Source organism: Tachyglossus aculeatus, chromosome 21, assembly GCF_015852505.1.
Source record: "Tachyglossus aculeatus isolate mTacAcu1 chromosome 21, mTacAcu1.pri, whole genome shotgun sequence".
In the NCBI taxonomy this organism is placed as follows: domain Eukaryota; kingdom Metazoa; phylum Chordata; class Mammalia; order Monotremata; family Tachyglossidae; genus Tachyglossus; species Tachyglossus aculeatus.
This window is the reverse complement of record NC_052086.1, coordinates 83,809,264-83,827,644: the sequence shown is the minus strand read 5'-3', so window position 1 is coordinate 83,827,644 and position 18,381 is coordinate 83,809,264. Positions and strand designations below refer to the sequence as shown.

General features: G+C 44.6%; 1 protein-coding gene and 1 non-coding gene across 2 annotated transcripts; one reads left to right on the top strand and one right to left on the bottom strand.

The window, feature by feature from the left end:
- The first annotated feature begins 793 nt into the window (after positions 1–793).
- On the top strand, positions 794–931 carry LOC119943034. The gene has a single exon (XR_005455520.1). It is a non-coding gene; the product is annotated as a small nucleolar RNA SNORA7 (small nucleolar RNA).
- Positions 932–4,566: 3,635 nt separating this feature from the next.
- On the bottom strand, positions 4,567–5,154 carry LOC119942183 (olfactory receptor 4C12-like). The gene has a single exon (XM_038762828.1). It carries the CDS (start codon positions 5,152–5,154, stop codon positions 4,567–4,569), a length of 588 nt encoding a protein of 195 aa, XP_038618756.1.
- Positions 5,155–18,381: the final 13,227 nt, after the last annotated feature.

The following is an 18,381-nucleotide window of genomic DNA, read 5'->3' as shown; positions in this document are numbered from 1 at the left end:
CACAGTCAAAGTATATGGGAGAACAGGCTTTGATTCCCTATTTAACATTGAGGGAACTGAGGCACAGAAAAATTAAGTGCTTTGACAAAGGTCACATAGCAGGCAAGAGGCAGAGATGGGATTAGAACCCAGATCCTCTAACTCCCAGCCCTGAGGTTTTTCCAGTAAACCATGCGGTTTCTCTCTTTTGTGTAATATAATTGCTCCATTATAATTGCTCCATCCTTCTTCAGATTCATTTGAATCTGGATGCCATATAGGCTCTCCCTCTCTAGAAGGAAGCATTAATGACCTTGATTCTGTTTTCTACTTCTTTTTCTATTTTTGCATCATTTAAGGATGTAAAGAATTGAGGGTCAGTTTTAGGTCTGTGTCACTGTTGGAGATTCTTGTTTGTGTATAGGGTGGTAAATAACCTTGATTTTCAAATTAATTGCTAGTCCACAGTAATTTGCTGACAAGTGTTTCCTAGAGAAGTGGTCCCTAGAAAGAGCTCAAGTCTGAGAATTAGAGGACCTGGGTTATAATCTTGGCTCTGCCATATGTCTGCTCTGTGACCTTGAACAAGTCACTTAACTTCTCTATGCCTCAGTGACCTCATCAACAAATGAAATGTCTGTCTCCCCTTATAGACTGTAAGGACCTTGTGGGCAAGGATCAGGTATTCCCATTCTGTTGTCCTTTTCTAGGTTCTTAATTCAGTGTTCTGCACATAGTAAGCATTCAGTAAATACTACTGATTGATCTCTGAACCTTCTCCAACCCATTATTCAGTAGAGGTATAGGGTAAAGCACTCTCTCAGGATCACATCTGGAGAATTTCCAGTACTCTATCAGTCTCGGCTATGAGAGGGAGAGTCAGGCAGAGGCATACCCATTCCACTCCTAGCTTGGACCGTGACTAGCTAGTGGAAGGCAATCTGCTACAAGTCAAAACTCACCTGTGCTGGGCAGCAGCAGCTTGGGAGAAAATCAAGGGCAGAGACTCGTTTACGGTGAGGGAGAAGACAATGGTAGACCAGTTCCATATTTTTACCAAGAAAACTCTATGAATATGTTACCAGAACGATTTCAGATGGAGTTAGGGCGATCTGGGAGAGAGGTGTCCATGGAATCATTGTGGGTTGGAGACGACTCAACAGCATAAGACAAAACAATAGGGTAAAACCACCCCCAAATTAATAAGCATTTCTCATTGAATTAGAATGTATAATAATAATAATAGTATTTGTTAAACTCTTACTTCGTGCCAATGAACGTTCTAAGCGCTGGGGTAGGTACAAGGTAATCAGGTTGTCCCACATGGGGCTCACAATCTTAATCCTAATTTTACAGTTGAGGTAACTGAGCCAAAGAGAAGTTAAGTGACTTGATCAAAGTCACACAACTGACAAGTGGCTGGAGTTAAGATTAGAACCCACGACGTCTGACGTCCAAGCCCATGCTTTTTCAATCAATCAATCAATCGTATTTATTGAGCGCTTACTGTGTGCAGAACACTGTACTAAGCGCTTGGGAAGTACAAGTTGGCAACACATAGAGTCAGTCCCTACCCAACAGTGGGCTCACAGTCTAGAAGGGGGAGACAGAGAACAAAACAAAAAGCATTAACAAAATAAAATAACTAGAACAGATATGTACAAGTAAAATAAATAAATGAATAGAGTAATAAATACGTACCAACATATATACATATATACAGGTGCTGTGGGGAAGGGGAGGAGGTAAGGCAGGAGGGAAGGAGAGGGGGAGAAGGGGGAGAGGAAGGAGAGGGCTCAGTCTGGGAAGGCCTCCTGGAGGATGTGAGCTCACAGTAGGGCCTTGAGGGAGGAAGAGAGCTAGCTTGGTGGATGTGGGGAGGGAGGGCATTCCAGGCCAGGGGGATGGCGTGGGTTGGGGGTCGACGGCGGGACAGGCAAGAACGAGGCACCGTGAGGAGATTAGTGGCAGAGGAGTGGAGGGTGTGGGCTGGGCTGTAGAAGGAGAGAAGGGAGGTGAGGTAGGAGAGGGTGAGGTGATGGAGAGCCTTGAAGCCGAGGGTGAGGAGTTTCTGCCTGATGTGTAGGTTGATTGGTAGCCACTGGAGATTTTTGAGGAGGGGAGTAACATGCCCAGAGCATTTCTGGACAAAGTCAATCCGGGCAGCGGCATGAAGTATGGATTGAAGTGGGGAGAGACAAGAGGATGGGAGATCGGAGAGGAGGCTGATGCAGTAGTCCAGACAGGATAGGATGAGAGCTTGAACGATCAGGGTAGCGGTTTGGATGGAGAGAAAAGGGCGGATCTTGGCAATGTTGCAGAGCTGAGGCCAGCAGGTTTTGGTGACGGCTTGGATATGAGGGGTGAACGAGAGAGCAGAGTCGAGGATGACACCAAGGTTGCGGGCTTGTGAGACGGGAAGGATGGTAGTGCCATCAGCAGTGATGGGAAAGTCAGGGAGGGGGCAGGGTTTGGCAGGGAAGACAAGGAGTTCAGTCTTGGACATGTTGAGTTTTAGGTGGCGGGAAGACATCCAGATGGAGATGTCCTGAAGGTAGGAGGAGATGCGAGCCTGGAGGGAGGGGGAGAGAGCAGGGGCAGAGATGTAGATTTGGGTGTCATCAGCGTAGAGATGATAGTTGAAGCCGTGGGAGCAAATGAGGTCACCAAGGGAGTGAGTGTAGATCGAGAACAGAAGGGGACCAAAAACTGAACCTTGAGGAACCCCCACAGTAAGGGGATGGGGGGGGGAGGAGGAGCCTGCAAAAGAGACTGAGAATGAACGACTGGAGAGATAAGAGGAGAACCAGGAGAGGATGGAGTCAGTGAAGCCAAGGTTGGATAGCGTGTTGAGGAGAAGGGGGTGGTCCACAGTGTCGAAGGCAGCTGAGAGGTCGAGGAGGATGAGGATAGAGTGTGAGCCGTTGGACATGGGAAGCAGGAGGTCATTGGTGAACTTTGAGAGGGCAGTTTCCATGGAATGTATGGGACGGAAGCCAGACTGGAGGGGGTTGAGGAGAGAGTTGTTGTTTAGGAATTCGAGGCAGCGCATGTAGACGTCTCGTTCAAGGAGTTTGGAAAGGAATGGTAGGTAGCACTGTACTAAGTGCTTGGGAAGTACAAGTCGGAAACATATAGAGATGGCCCCTACCCAACAATGGGCTCACAGTCTAGAAGGCTGTGAGACAACAGACAAAAAAACAAAATATTCCTGCAGTGTCCATTATTATTATCATTATTTAAGTGCTTGTTATGAGTCAGTTATTGTACTAAGTGCTGGGGTAGACACAAGCTAATCGGATAGGACACGGTCCCTGTAACACATGGACTAAGTAGAAGCCTAAGTAGGAGGGAGAACAGATATTTCACTTCCCGATTTACAGATGAGGCAACAGAGACGTTAAGTGATTTGCCCTAGGTCACACAACAGGACACTGGCAGAGCCAGGATTAGAATCCACTTCCTCTGACTCCCAGGCCTATGCTCTTTCTATAAGACCATGCACCTCCTCATCCTTTAACGACACTCCTTTCCTTTATTCTCTATGCCTGCATTAAGAAACTCTATAAATTCATTCATTCATTGATTCAACCATATTTATTGAGCGCTTATTGCGGGCAGAGCACTGCACTAAGCGCATAGAAATTACAAGTTGGCAACATATAGAGACGGTCCCTACACAGCAACGGGCTCACAGTCTAGAACGGGGAGACAGACAACAAAACAAAACATGTAGACAGGTGTCAAAATCGTCAGAATAAATAGAACTATAGCTACATGCACATCATTAACAAAATAAATAGAATAGTAATAGAGTAATAAATCTGTACAAATATATTCATGTGCTGTGGGAAGAGGTAGGAAGTAGGGCAGGGGGGATCGGGAGAAGGAGAGGAAAAAGGGGGCTCAGTCTCAGAAGGCCCCCTGGAGGAGGTGAGCTCTCAGTAGGGCTTTGAAGGGAGGAAGAGAGCTAGCTTGGCAAATGCGTGGAAGGAGGGCATTCCAGGTCAAGGGAAGGATGTGGGCCGGGAGTCGTCAGAGGGACAGATGAGAAAGAGGCACAGTGAGGAGGGTAGTGGCAGAGGAGCGGAGGGTGAGGGCTGGGCTGTAGAAGGAGATAAGGAAGGTGGGGTAGGAGGGGGTGAGGTGATGGAGAGCCTTGAAGCTGAGATTGAGGAGTTTTTGCATGATTCATAGGTTGACAGGAAACCACTGAAGATTTTTGAGGAGGGGAGTGACATGCCCAGAGCGTTTCTGTACAAAGATAATCCGGGCAGCAGAGTGAAGTATAGACTGAAGCGGAGAGAGACAGGAGGATGGGAGATCAGAGAGATCAGAGATCAGGCTGATGCAGTAATCAATGAACTACAAGTAGCCAGAGGATGGTGGTAAAACAGCATCTAAAACTAGAAGATTTCCAAATTATCAAAGACACGGTATTCATTTGACCTCTGACCTAAAATCGATGAAAGCCATCGATAAAGTTTCCCTTGATCAATACAGTGTGCGCTCTCCAAAAAACGGGGCAAGAATATTCTGCAGCTGATTTCCTCATTTATATTAATAACCCTTTTCCTAAATTGCCACTTATTCGTGGGCAAAAGTCACTGTTTTGCTCACTGACTTTCTAATGGCACTTATCTCTGCATTTCTCAACGTGTAGATGAAGGGACTTAGCATAGGGAGTATCATAGCATAAAATACTGCAACAGCCTTGTCAATGGATGAGGAAGTTTTGTGCTGCACATATGTAAAGGTGCACGGAATAAAGAAGAAGATGACAATGGTGAAGTGGGAGGCACAGGTGGAGAGAGCTTTGAGCCTACCCGTGACATTGTGGGTCTTCAGGGAGTGCAAGATGAAGGTATAGGAAATCATGAGCAGGACAAAGATTAACAGGCACATGCTGCCACTGTTAGCAGCAGCCAGCAGGTGCAAGTTGTGAGTATCGGTGGAGACCAGTTTTATCAAGGGGTACAAATCGCACATGAAGTGGTCGATGACACTGGGGCCACAGAATGGTAAGTGTGACATGAAGAGAATCTGTATTGTGGCATGAAGGAAGCCTCCGGCCCAGGCCACGGCCACCAGTGAGCTACAGAGATGTCTGCTCATTATGGTCGTGTAGTACAACAGCTTGCATAAAGCCACGTAATGGTCATAGGCCATCACCATGAGTAGAATAATCTCAGCCCCGCCAATAAAAAAGCTCTCCAAAGACTTGGGTCATACAGCCTTTGAAGTAGATGATTTTCTTCTCAGAGAGGGAGTCGACGATCAGTTTAGGTGTGCTGACTAAGGGATAACAGGCATCAATGAACGACAAGTGAGCCAGAAAGAAATATATCGAGGAATCCAGTGTTTGACTGGAAGCTATGGTTACCACGATGATCAGGTTTCCCACCATGGTGAGGATGTAGATAATTAAAAACACAATAGAGTTCATTTTCTGCATCTTTGGATCCTGTGTGAATCCCCACGGAATGAATTCTGTCACATTGCATTCATTCTCCATCAACTTGAGGTAGGCAATAAGTACACAAGTGACAGCTGCAAGTTTGGTAAAGAGAATGATGATCCTTGTTAGGTTTGTCTTGAGATGATTAAACGATGCTTCATAAAAGAGCTCAAAACACTTTCATTCATTCAATCAATCGAATTTATCTAGCGCTTACTGTATGCAGAACACTGTACTAAGTGCTTGGAAAGTACAACTCAGCAATAGAGACAATCCCCACCTTCATTGGGCTTACAGTCTAGAAGGGGGGAGACAGACATCAAAACAAGTAAACAGGTATCAATATAAATAAATACAATTATAGATGTACACATATATACATTAGTGCTGTGGGGTGGGGAGGAGGTAAGGGCAAAGGTAGCAGGTCAAGGTGATGTGGAAAGGAAGGGGAGCTGAGGAAAAAGAGAGCTTAGTCAGGGAAGGTCTCTTAGAGGAGGCAAGCCTTCAGTAGGGCTTAGAAGTGGGGAAGAGTGGTGAATATGAGGAAGGAGGGCGTTCCAGGACAAAGGTAGTATGTGGGTCAGGGGTCGACAGAGGAATAGGCGAACTGGAGGCACAGTGAGAAGGTTAGCACCAGAGGAGAGGAGTGTGAGGGCTGGGATGTAGAAGGAGAGAAAAGAGGTGAGGTAAGAGGGGGCGAGGTGATGGAGAGCTTTGAACCCAATAGTGAGGAGTTTTTGTTTCAACCATTGCAGCTCAACTTTCCATAAGCTCTCCTCAAGAATGGTTTTACTTTTCCCAGCTTGTTAATTACGGTATTTATTAAGGGCTCACTATATACCAAGCACTATTGTAAGAGCTAGGGCCATTTTCATATAGCAATATTGAGATAGTTGTTTCTCTGCACAGGGCTCTTTTGCTGCTGTCCAGCAGGCCACTATTGAAAGTGGCTCAATGCTCAAGTCCTTGGACTTAGTTTCTTCTCAAAGTCTCAGGGATGGTGAGTTCAGGAAGTTGTGTCCTTATGTCACCCCTTCCCAGAATCACAGGATTTAGAGTGGGAGCCCGTCCATTTTTATCCAGCCTTCCTCTCTGGATCAAGGCAGTAGGAAGGGGACTCCTAAGTCTCTTTCCTCCCAGAAACATACAATTTGGGGCTGAATGCAGTTGAAAAATAATCCACTCATTCATTCATTTAATCGTATTTATTGAGTGCTTACTTTGTGCAGAGCACTGTACTAAGCACTGGGGAGAAGACAAAATGAGAATAAACAGACACATTTCCTGCCCACACCATCTTAGCACTTCCAAAATATTAGTATTGGTTTGGGATCAGAGGGGGCACCTGTTGACTTCCTCAAACATGCCTTCTAAATGAAACAAAGTCCTCTAAAAAGTCAAGACTTGAGGCTTTATTAGACGAAATGATGTGATCACATGACTACAATCAAATAAAAAGGTTTTATGCAGAATAACCAAAGAAACCCAAACTACTATCAAAATACCATTCTCTACTTACTCCAGCTCAAAGCCTTGCAGTTACTGTTAAGACTTGCTGATGTCCTTCAATAACTAAACGGGGCAGCTGGGAAGCATCCAAATTCAGGTCTTTACTGGACGAACTGTGAAATACAGTCAACTGGACAACATACAGTAGCTTCACATCAGCATCTTTTCCATAGATAACAAACTTCCCAATTGTCTGTTCTCTTAACTGCCAGTTGATTAATGCATTTATAGTTCCAGAAATGGACTCTATAACTAATATTTCCCAGACCTTTAAAAAGACTCCTAAAGATTTAGTTTGAGTTGTAAATTTAACATCAACCAGATGAGAAATCTGCATGACAGTAATAATGGTAATGATAATAATGATAATAGCTATGTGCCCCACACACTGTGCCTTAGCACAGGAGAGGAGTGTGAGGGCACACTGTGCCTGGAGTAAATACACGATAATTAGATGGGACACAGTCTCCATTACAGATGGGTCTCACAGTCTAAGGGGAAGGGAGAACAGCAGACATGAGAAAGCAGTGTGACCTAGTGGATAGAATATGGGCCTTGGAGTCAGAAGTACCTGGGTTCTAATTCCAGTTCGGCTGCTTGTCTGCTGAATGACCTTGGGCAAGTCACTGCACTGCTCTGTGCCTCAGTTATCTCATCTGTAAAATGGGGATTAAGACCATGGGGCCCAGGTATGACAAACTGATTAGCTTGCAAATACTCCAGCACTCAGTACAGTGCCTGGAACAGAGTAAGCATTTAATAAATACCATAAAAAACATGGCAAAGTCAGAATTAGAACACAGATCTCCTGACTCCCAGTCTCTTTCCATTAGGTCACATTGCTTCTCATTGCTCTTCTCCTTAGGGTTCACTAAATCCCCCAACCCAGGATGTGGGGAGAACCATTAAAGCATGAAGGCGCTAGGTTCAAAGCAACTCAAAGGAAATGCTTCTACATGCAGCAATTGGTGAGGACCTTGTGAGCACAGGACATTGAGCAGGCACAGAGTGTTAGGAGCTTTAAGAAGGAGTTGAACAAATTTGTGGACGAGTCATTCAAAATTGGTTACACTAGAGGGAAAGTTATGGTTATACAGGGAAAAGAAAGGAATGCTACAAAGTCCCTAAACATTAGGATCAGATGAGGCAACTGAGGCACCAAGAAGCTAAGCGGCTTTCCGAAAGTCATAGAGCAGACAAGCGTGGAGTCCTCTGACCCCCCAGCCCATGTTCTGTCCACTGCACCATGCCAACAGTGGGAAGAGATAAGAGGTTGATGGATCGGGGATTTCTAAGGAAATGAGAGGAAATCTCTCATCACACAGCCACTGAACACACACTAACAGGGAAGCGAAGGGACAAAGAGTCATGAATGGAGACACAGAGGGACTCAGAAAGGCAAAAACAGAATCTCAGATGGGCAGAGACGGGGTCAGAGCCACAGAGCCATAAAGTACCAGAATTCAAAGGCACGGAGAGACGTTCAGAAAGAACAGACACCAGTATAATTAAATACAATATATTTTACAAAGCTTATGAAGCTTTTAAGACCAATAAAGCTAAAAGCTCGCAAAATCTCTTATGTTGTCAATAATCTAGCTTTAGCTTCGGGTTCACAGATTCGCTTTCTAAGGCTAATCGATTTCACCAGCATGAAGAAAAAGCATCAGACAAGAAATTCTTAAAACCTCTCCTAGCCAGAGGCGGTCCAATTGCTGGTATTCTATGTCAGATCTTTCACCTCTCCTCTCTCAGCTATGCGTATTTCATAACGCTCTGTTATGAGTCCCTTCTGCTTCCTATGCCCATTCTCTCTTGGTGCTTACCCACTTTCATAGTTTCAGCTACCACCTCCATATAGAAAACTCCCCACAGCACATATGAGCATATCTAGGATCACATATTTATAATTATTCATATTAATGTCTGTCTCCCCTCTAGACTGTGAGCTCATTATAGGCAGGAAATATGTCTATTGTTATATTGTACTCTCCCAAGTGATTAGTACAGTGTTTGTACACAGTAAGCACTGAATAAATACAAGTGAATGAATGAATGAACTCTCAAATCTATTTTTTAGCCCTACTCCTCATGTTTAATCTGCAATCCCACATCCCTCTTGCCTCCAAGACATCTCCTCTTGGATATCCCACTGGCCCCTAAATCACCATCATCATCAATGGCATTTTTGAGCACTTACTACACACAGCATTGTACTAAGTACTTGGGAGAGTATGACTCAACAGTGGACAGTCATGTTCCCTGCCCACAATGAGCTTACAGTCTAGAGGGGGAGACGGACATTAGCATATATAAATAATTTATAATATATAATTTAAGGATATGTGCTGAAATGTCATGTCTTTATTTTCTGTTTTCCAGGTGCTAAGTACAGTTTTTTACTCCAAGTGGGTACTCAATAAATATTACTACTACTCCTTCTTCTTCTCCTCTTTGTCCTCCTCCACTGTTCCTACCCTCCTTCTCCTCCTCCTCTTCCTATTATTATTACTACTATTATTATTATGTTAGGGGGTGACCAGAACCGGTAGAATGATTTTATTTTTTAAAAGAATTGCCTTCAACAGGAAAAGATTCTAGTGCTCATACTACTAATGAGGTTGAGCCCACAAAGGAAATGGGAACCGGAGATGGTGTAGCAAGGATTTCTGAATATGTGTCATCCTGCTAAACAATCAATCAACCAATCAATCATACTTATTGAGCACTTACTGTGGGCATAGCATTGTACTATGCACTTGGGAGAGTGTAATATAACAGAGTTGGTAGATATGTTTCCTGCTAATAATGAGCTTACAGTCTAGAGGAGGAGAAAGATGTTTATATAAATTAATTAAGGATATGTACATAAATGATGTGGGGCTGAGGGAGTGGCGAATAAAGGGTGCAAACCAAATGCAGAAGGAACGCAGAAGGGAGTGGGAGAAGAAGAAATGAGGGCTTAGTTGGGCAAGTTGTCTGGAGATGTGCCTTCAAAAAAGCTTGGTTTGGGACAAGGGGTGGTCGTGTAACTAGTCTGAAGCCAGCCCATGATTGAAAAATAACTCAAGTAGGAAAGGTTTGGTGTAAATGAATGTCAGATCTTGATTGCCTAACATTAACTCTCATAATCAGAGTTCGGTTGGTACAAGATTTCAACAAATAGAATGAATCCTACTTCTTTGTTTTCACTTATATACTTTCACCCAACATTCATTTTAACATATTGGATTGATCCTTACATAATTTTAATCCTGCATTCAAATATTGGTTCCCAAACATTCTCTCTTTATCAGTGTGTATCAGGGAACATGACTGTACATCTCTCACCTATAGGATTTCCATCCAAACTATTATTCTCACAGTTCAAGAAGATGCCACAAGTCTTCTTTGAAAATTTTGATCAAAGATGAATTGTTAGACAATAATATCACTTAATAATATTGAGAAGCAGTGTTTCCTAGTGGAAACACTAGGCCTGGGAGTCGGAAGGATTTAAGTTTTAATCTGAGCTCTGTCACTTCTCCGCTGTTGTGACCTTGGGCAAGTCACTTAACTTCTTTGGGCTTCAGTTACCCCATCTGTGAAGTGGGGATTAAGATTGTAAATTCCATGTGGGACATGGGTTGTATCCATCCTGATTAGCTTGTATATAGCCCAGCCCTTAGAACAGTGCATGGTGCATAATAAGCTCTTAACAAATACCATAAAAACAATAAAAACAAATTTAGGTGAACCAATGACTATCTCTCTACAATCAGTTGTTTTGTGATGCCTCACACTTCTATGGCCTTTACAATGAGACTATAAAAATTTGTGCAGAGTCATGGCATTATCTGTAGAATTGGTAAACATATTTTTGAGAATCAGGGACATTGCCAAAATAACAGAGAAAATAGTAAAAAGAAATCCCTTTTAGTTAAATGGCTTCAGATGACATAAAAAATAAATTTAGGATTAAGCTGTAAAAGCCAATGAGGAGGGAATCCTACCTTGAGGTGCCGCTGTGGCTCTTGATGCTCTTTGGTTAATTTAGGGTTTTGCCATCCCGGCCCTTAGATCTTCACATTATAAAGCTGCTTTAGAGATGAAGGACACAGTGCACTTTTGGGGTAGACAGGTTGGATATGTGGCTACAAAACAAGTAAATCATTTAGGTAAAACTTCTCAGGGTAATCAAGGTCAGCTGGCAGCTGGCCTACCACATTCAGTTAACAAAGACCGTGTGACCATGTGTTCTGACAGAGAGCTGAAAACTTAATGCCTGGAGGACAGCTCACTTACCTCCCTCTTTGCAAATCTGTAGCTGCAGAAAATAAGAAAGACCACTAGGAGGAGACCCTTTTATTAATGCATCTCCATTCCTCCTTCCAGTCTACAACTTCACAGGTTTCTCTCTGAGCTGCAGACAGACATTTAAAGGGAATCCGGTACAAGTTCACAGCTCTATTATAATGCTTAGGATTCTCTCTACTTCTCTCAGAGGAATTTACATTTTTTTTCTTGAAGCATGTGCCAAAGTAGTTAAGCCGTGGGCTATTTGGGAGATTATCTGTGTCTCTGCCGAATCAATTCCTCTAATATAGGAGCAGTCTTGGGGACAGTGATACTGAGTCAGATTCTTCAGATGTGTGCCCATGCACAGAAGAGGTATATGGGTGTGCCAATATGCACACACATACCTGTGGACTATGCACCTGAACTGGATAGGTAGCAGCCCCTGAAACTTGGAGAAGCAGTGTGGGGTAGTTGATAGAGCATGGGCATGGGAATCAAGACGTCATAGGTTCTAATCCTGGCTGTGCCGCTTGTCTGCTGTGGGCTTTGGGCAAGTCACTTCACTTATCTGGGCTTCAGTTACTTCATCTGTAAAATGGGGATTAAGACTCAGAGCCCCATGTGGGACAGGGACGGTGTCCAACCCAATTTGCTTGTATCCCCCTCAGCATTTAGTACAGTGCCTGGCACCCAGTAAGTGTTTAACAAATACCCCTATTATTATTATTATTACTCCGAGTGAAACAGCGATACGGAGGGCTGGAAGAATTTCTGGGTGCACAGATTGGGCTGCTGGCTACAGTTCTCCCTACCTTTCAATCAGTTAATGGTATTCATTCATCCCATCATATTTATTGAGTGCTTACTGTGTGCAAAGCACTGTACTAAGTGCATATTCATTGAGCACTTACTGCAAACAGAGCATTGTGCTAAGCCCTACAATTGAATGAGAACACAATACAATAACATTGATGGACATTATCTCATACCTACAATGATTTTACAGTCTCCCAAAGTGAAGTAAAAGGTCATCGGTCTCCCCCTGCCCCCTTCATATTTTCAGTCTGGATAGCTCCATTATTTTTAGTTCTTTTCCCCTGTAAAATCTTCATCCTCTCAACTGGGCTTCTCATAAAGCTCTCCCTGTGTCTGTAAGGCCTAGCTCTTTGCAGATCCAACTGTCTCAAGCCACCACTATGACCCAAACGCTTGCTGCCTCACTCTCCCTCTGTTCTTTGTCCCACTATCCCTCTGCTATGTAAGAAGACAATTTTGTTCTACCTGTTCTGTTCACTGCATTCTCAGACCCTTTCTGCCCTTGTAGTAGTAGTGGTAGATTGTTAGCTCCACGTGGGGCAGGAACTGTGTCTGATCAGATTAACTTTTATCTATTCCAGCGCTTTGTGTCAAACATTGTTTTACATAGTTACTAACTAAGAAGAGCCTGGAAAAAGTCATGAAATGTGCTGAAATAACAACTGCCACAAAAATACCAATTGTCAACTCTATGGTGTTTCCACTGACAATGTATGGATCTAAATGGTGAAAGTGAAAAAACAGGATAGAAAGAACATCGGTTTTTGTGAAATGTGGTGTTGAAGAAGGCTTTTGCAAATGCTCTGGACTGCCAAAAAAACAGGCAGATGGATTCTGGAGCCAATTAAACCAAAGAGGTTTTTGGAAGACAAAATGAATCGACTTGGATTAGCATATTTTGGACACATAATCTGGAGGACAAATTCTCTGGAGAAGATGCCAATGCTAGGAAAAGTCCAGGGAAAACGTGGAAGAGGCAGACCAGCAGCTAGATGAATAAAGACCATAACAACGATAAACGGAAGAACCATTAGAAAGGTTGTGGATTATGGCAGGGGACAGGACGTTCTGGAGAAAGTATATCCATGGAGTCACCATGATTCGGATATGACTCGACAACACTTGATAATAATGACAAATATGTCAAACAGTGTTTTACTTATAGTAACCCCTTAACAAATACCATAATTAGTAGTGGCAATTGTAGGCAGTAGTAAGCAGAGAAGCAGCATGGCTCAGTGGAAAGAGCCCGAGTTTGGGAGTCAGAGGTCATGGGTTCTAATCCCAGCTCCACCAGTTGTCAGCTGTGTGACTTTGGGCATGGCACTTCACTTCTCTCTGCCTTAGTTACCTCATCTGTAAAATGGGGATTAAGACTGTGAGCCCCACGTGGGACAACTTGATCACCTTGTATCCCCTACCCACCACAGGGCTTAGAACAGTGTCTCGCACCTAGTAAGTGCTTAACAAATGTCATCTTTATTATTATTAATAGTAGTAGTATTAGTTGAGCGCCCACTGGGCCTGATGCACTATATAGCCAAACTAGAACCCACACTCAGAAATATGACCTCATCCTACTCCTGCGGAAGGAGGAGCTAGAATGTAAATCAGCACCTCTCCATGCCCACCACTCATTCTACATACAGTCCATTCATCCAGCCCCCAGAACCTGTATGACAACTTTGGCCAATGTTTCACATGGTTCCTACTAGGAGCCAGGCACAAGCCTCCTACCTCAGAAGTGAAAGATGGGAGCCTCCACCACACCTGCCCTCTGTTGGTAATTGAAGTCATAGAGGCTTTGATCAGGGTGGATGGATGCACCCTATAGCCTTGGATCTTGTTTTGCTTTTTGTCTGTCTCCCCCTTCTAGATTGTGAGCCCATTGTTGGGTAGGGACTGTCATTATATGTTGCCGATTTGTACTTTCCAAGCGCTTAGTGTAGTGCTGTGCACAAAGTAAGCGCTTAATAAATACGAATGAATGAATTAATTAATGTTTGAAAAGCGCCACAAGATTTGGACTGGACCAGCCACTGTTCTAGGCCTGGCCAGGGCCCCACATCCAGCACGAGTGGAGCATGTCCTTGGAAAATAACGAGTTCAAAGTAGGGGCAGTTCAGCTTAAGGGGACAGCTTTGGTAGACAGCCTTTCTACCTTTTTATGGCATTTGTTAAGGGCTATTTGTCAAACAGTGTTCTAAGCGCTGGTGTAGGTACAGGCCAATTAGGTCAGACACAGTCCCTGTCTCGCATGGGGCTCACAGTCTAAGTAGGATGGATAACAGGCATTGAATCCCCATTTTACAGTTGAGGAAACTGAGGCATCGAGAAGACAAGTGATTTTGCCCAAGATTACACAGCAAACAATTGGCAGAGTCAGGATTAGAATCCGGGCCCTCTTACTCCAAGGCCGGTGTTCTTTCTGCTTCCCTACTGAAACTGTTACTGAGGCAGGAGTCCACGCTCAAGACAGACCACAGGGAAAACTCTGAGAGGGTCTCAGAAACTGTAAAAATGAGGAGTTGGAGAATGGAGTTTCTAGCTCTAGTTCTGGTGGCCGGGGGGAGAGGATTCTTTTGAGTCTCTCTTCTTCTCCCTTTCCTTCCCCACACTGAAAGTCACTTGTCACAGAGGTGGAACTGGAATTCCCACCATCACCACCAACCTGCTGGAGCAGGATGTCCTGACATTGCTGTCTCCTCTGACTCATTCCAATGACTCATTCTAGAGCCTTTTCTGCCACCTTGTGACCAGCCCCAACTCTACAGGGGGCTGGGTTATCGTTCTGGGCTGGGTTAGGAAGCACTGAGAAGTTTCTCAGGCCTCCAGTCGACCATGTCTCTGGGTTGTCTGAACTGAAACTCTTATGATCTTTTGGCCTAATCTTTCTTGTCCAATCCCTTGTGCCTGAGTATCTGAGAGTCGACCTCTGGGCATATGCCTAGTGACTTTTACTGACCCCCTCCACATCCGAAAAGGCAGGAGGGTTTTTTGACCCCAGAGGCCAAATCTATGGAGGTCTTGGGTGACTACTTTCTGTTTATGTCTCTCAGGCTGGTGACAATATTAAATGCCAGATAGTTATGGTAAGAAACCTTTTACTATATTAAATGCCAGGTAGTTGTGGTAAGAAACCCTTTCTTCCACTTTCACCGCTGCTCCCATCTATCTCTATCTCCTTGGGTTGCTCATCCCTAAGTTCACTTCCCTCCCCTCCATCTCTTTCTTCCCTTCCCTTCAGAACCAGGACCCCAACCATCCTCTCCTCTCACCTTTCCTCCAGTCAATCAGAGGTATATATTGAGTGCTTACTGTGTGAGAGCACTGTACTAAGCTGCTTGGGAGAGTACAATATAACAGAGTTGGTAGTGACGTTCCCTGCCCACAGTGAACTTACAGTCTGAAACAGCATGTCTCTTGCCCTTTCTTCTCCTTCCTTTCTCTGTTCTAGTTTCAGCATCTCATTGTGAGCTTTTCTCCGGAGATGAACTGTGGAAAAAGTGGGAAGGGTGAGAAAGCAAGTAGGAGATGAGACTCTATCGACTCAAACCAAACATTTTCCATGCATTTTAAGAGGCTGTCTTTAGTTTGTGGGGGAATGAGAGGTGTGAGAAAGAGGAGAAAAAAGACTGGAATCGGTTCTGAAAGAGGGGCTAGAGATGTAGCAGACTAACACTTTCAAACAGATGCCTCTGTCACCCAGATTATCCAAAGATTCCCCAAGACGGGTCTTGCAAACCTTGTTTCAGTGTTGTGCTTCTGTTCTTGTCACAGCCTCAATTGAAGCATTTAGTGCATTATGTGGGTTATTTGGGTCTGGGTCTTTCTAACCACTATCCATCATTTTGAAAACCCTGGGGATGGTTAGTTCCTAAACTGGGTAGGGCCTGGATAGAGGGATAGAGTGCCTCATGATCCCAGACCTGCCATGCCTATAAGGAATTTAACAGGCACATTAGGGGACGGGGCACACATTAGAGGACAGGGCCCTCTCTGCCTATGGAGAATCCTTTCACAGTCAGTGGTATTCACTGAGCAGTTACTGTGTGCAGAGAACTATACTAAACGCTTGAGAGAATACAGTGTAACAATGAACAGACACATTCCCTGCACACAATGAGCTTACACTTTGGAAATCTCTTCTCCAACAGCTGACTCCTCCAAAGGAGAGGGCCATTTTGATGGCAGCCCAGCAACCCATCCATATACCCGGCATCACCTAGCAGGACTCAGGGTTCCACTGCACCTCTATCCTGCAAGTGTCCCAGAACTGTTTTACCAGTGGAATGGTTTACCCTGGTATTAGAGGCAATGATTCTGCCTCTTGCACCATCCTGGATTTTTTTAATGGTATTTGCTATGCGCTTGCTGTGTGCAAGGCACTATACTAAGCGCTGGGGAAGATACAAGCTAATCAGGTTGGACATAATCAATGCGCCAAAAGGGTCTCACGGTCTTAATCCCCATTTTACCAGTGAGGTAACTGAGGCACAGAACAGTGACTTGCTCAGGGTCACACAGCAGAGAAGTGGTAGAGCAGAGATTAGAACTCACATCCTCTGATGCCAAAGCCTGTGCTCAATCCACTAGGCCATGTTGATTCTGAGCTATTCCAAGTTCACAAAAAGGTTGGCTGATGATACAAGCCTGGGCCATTAGTCCTTCCCACCTCCTCAGAGTTTCACGGTGTTGGTTAGGGTAACTAATTCTCACCCGACTCTCAATTATGTAGACTACTCCATCATCTAGGATGAGACTTTGCACCAGGAGAAGCATTCTCCATTTTTGAGCAAGGCTGTGAAGCATGATGGGAAGTCTTAATGCCTTGGTCACCACCTCTGGATAGAGCCACGGCCTCCCTCTGAAGTGCTACACTGTAGATGGCACTACCATCCTTCCCGTCTCAGACGCCCACAACCTTGGTGTCATTCTTGACCCCGCTCTTTCATTCATCCCACACATCCAATCCGTCACCAAAACCTGACGGTCTCACCTCCACAACATCGCCAAGATCCGCCCTTTCCTTTCCATCCAAACTGCTACCTTGCTGATTCAATCTCTCATCCTATCCCGACTAGATTACTGCTTCAGCCTCCTCTCTGATCTCCCATCCGCCTGTCTCTCCCTGCTTCAGTCTATACTTCACTGTGCTGCCCGGATTATCTCTGTACAGAAACGCTCTGGGCATGTCACTCCCCTCCTCAAAAATCTCCAGTGGTTGCCTGTCAACCTACAAACCAAGCAAAAACTCCTCACTCTTGGCTTCAAGGCTCTCCGTCACCTCACCGCCTTCTACCTCACCTCCCTTTTCTCCTTCCACAGCCCAGCCCACACCCTCCACTCCTCTGCCACTAACCTCATTCTTACCTGTCCCGCTGTCAACCCCCCGGCCCACATCCTTCCACTGGCCTGGAATGCCCTTCCCCCATACATCCGCCAAGCTAGCTCTCTCCCTCCTTTCAAAGCCCTACTGAGAGCTCACCTCCTTCAGGAGGCCTTCCCAGACAGAGCTCCCTTTTCCCTCTTCTCCCCATCCCTCTCTTCTGCTCTACCTCCTTCCCCTCCCCACAGCACTTGTATACATTTGTACAGATTTGTTTCTCTATTTATTTTGCTTGTACATATTTACTATTCTATTTATTTTGTTAATGATGTGCATATAGCTATAATTCTATTCATTCTTATGATTTTGACACCTGTCTACATGTTTTCTTTTGTTTTCTGTCTCCCCCTTCTAGACTGTGAACCCATTGTTGGGTAGGGACCATCTCTTATGTTGCCTACTTGTCCTTCCCAAGCGCTTAGTACAGTGCTCTGCACACAGTAAGCGCTCAATAAATATGATTGAATGAATGAATGAATGCTTCTAAGCTTGATGAATCAAATGCTTAATAACTCCTTGGGTCTCCTTCCGTGATGGCACTTGGAACCAATACATTCTCTACCGGGCAACAGCTTGTGACCCTGAGAGAAAGGTAAAAACCAACTGACAAATTCGTCCCTTTCCATGCTCTTCCCTCACCACCACAAGCACATCTGTCTTTTCCTTTTCTCTCTTTTTTGTAAATGGTATTTGTTAAGTGCTTACTATATGCCAGGCACTGTTGTAAGCGGTGAGGTTGAAACAGCATAATCAAGTTGGACACAGCCCCTGTCCTTCATGGAGCTCAAATCCTTAATCTCCATTTTACAGATGAGAGAACTGAGGCACAAAGAAGTGAAGTGACTTGCCCAAGGTCACACAGCCAATAGGTGGAGTAGCCGGGATTAGAACGTGAGTCCTCTGCCTCCCAGGACTGCGTTCTTTCCAGAGTCATGCTACTTCTCACAGTGGA

Bases quoted from the DNA above. Each gene is read 5' to 3' on its own strand.
- LOC119942183 (XM_038762828.1), bottom strand. From the start codon at position 5,154: ATGGTGATGGCCTATGACCATTACGTGGCTTTATGCAAGCTGTTGTAC.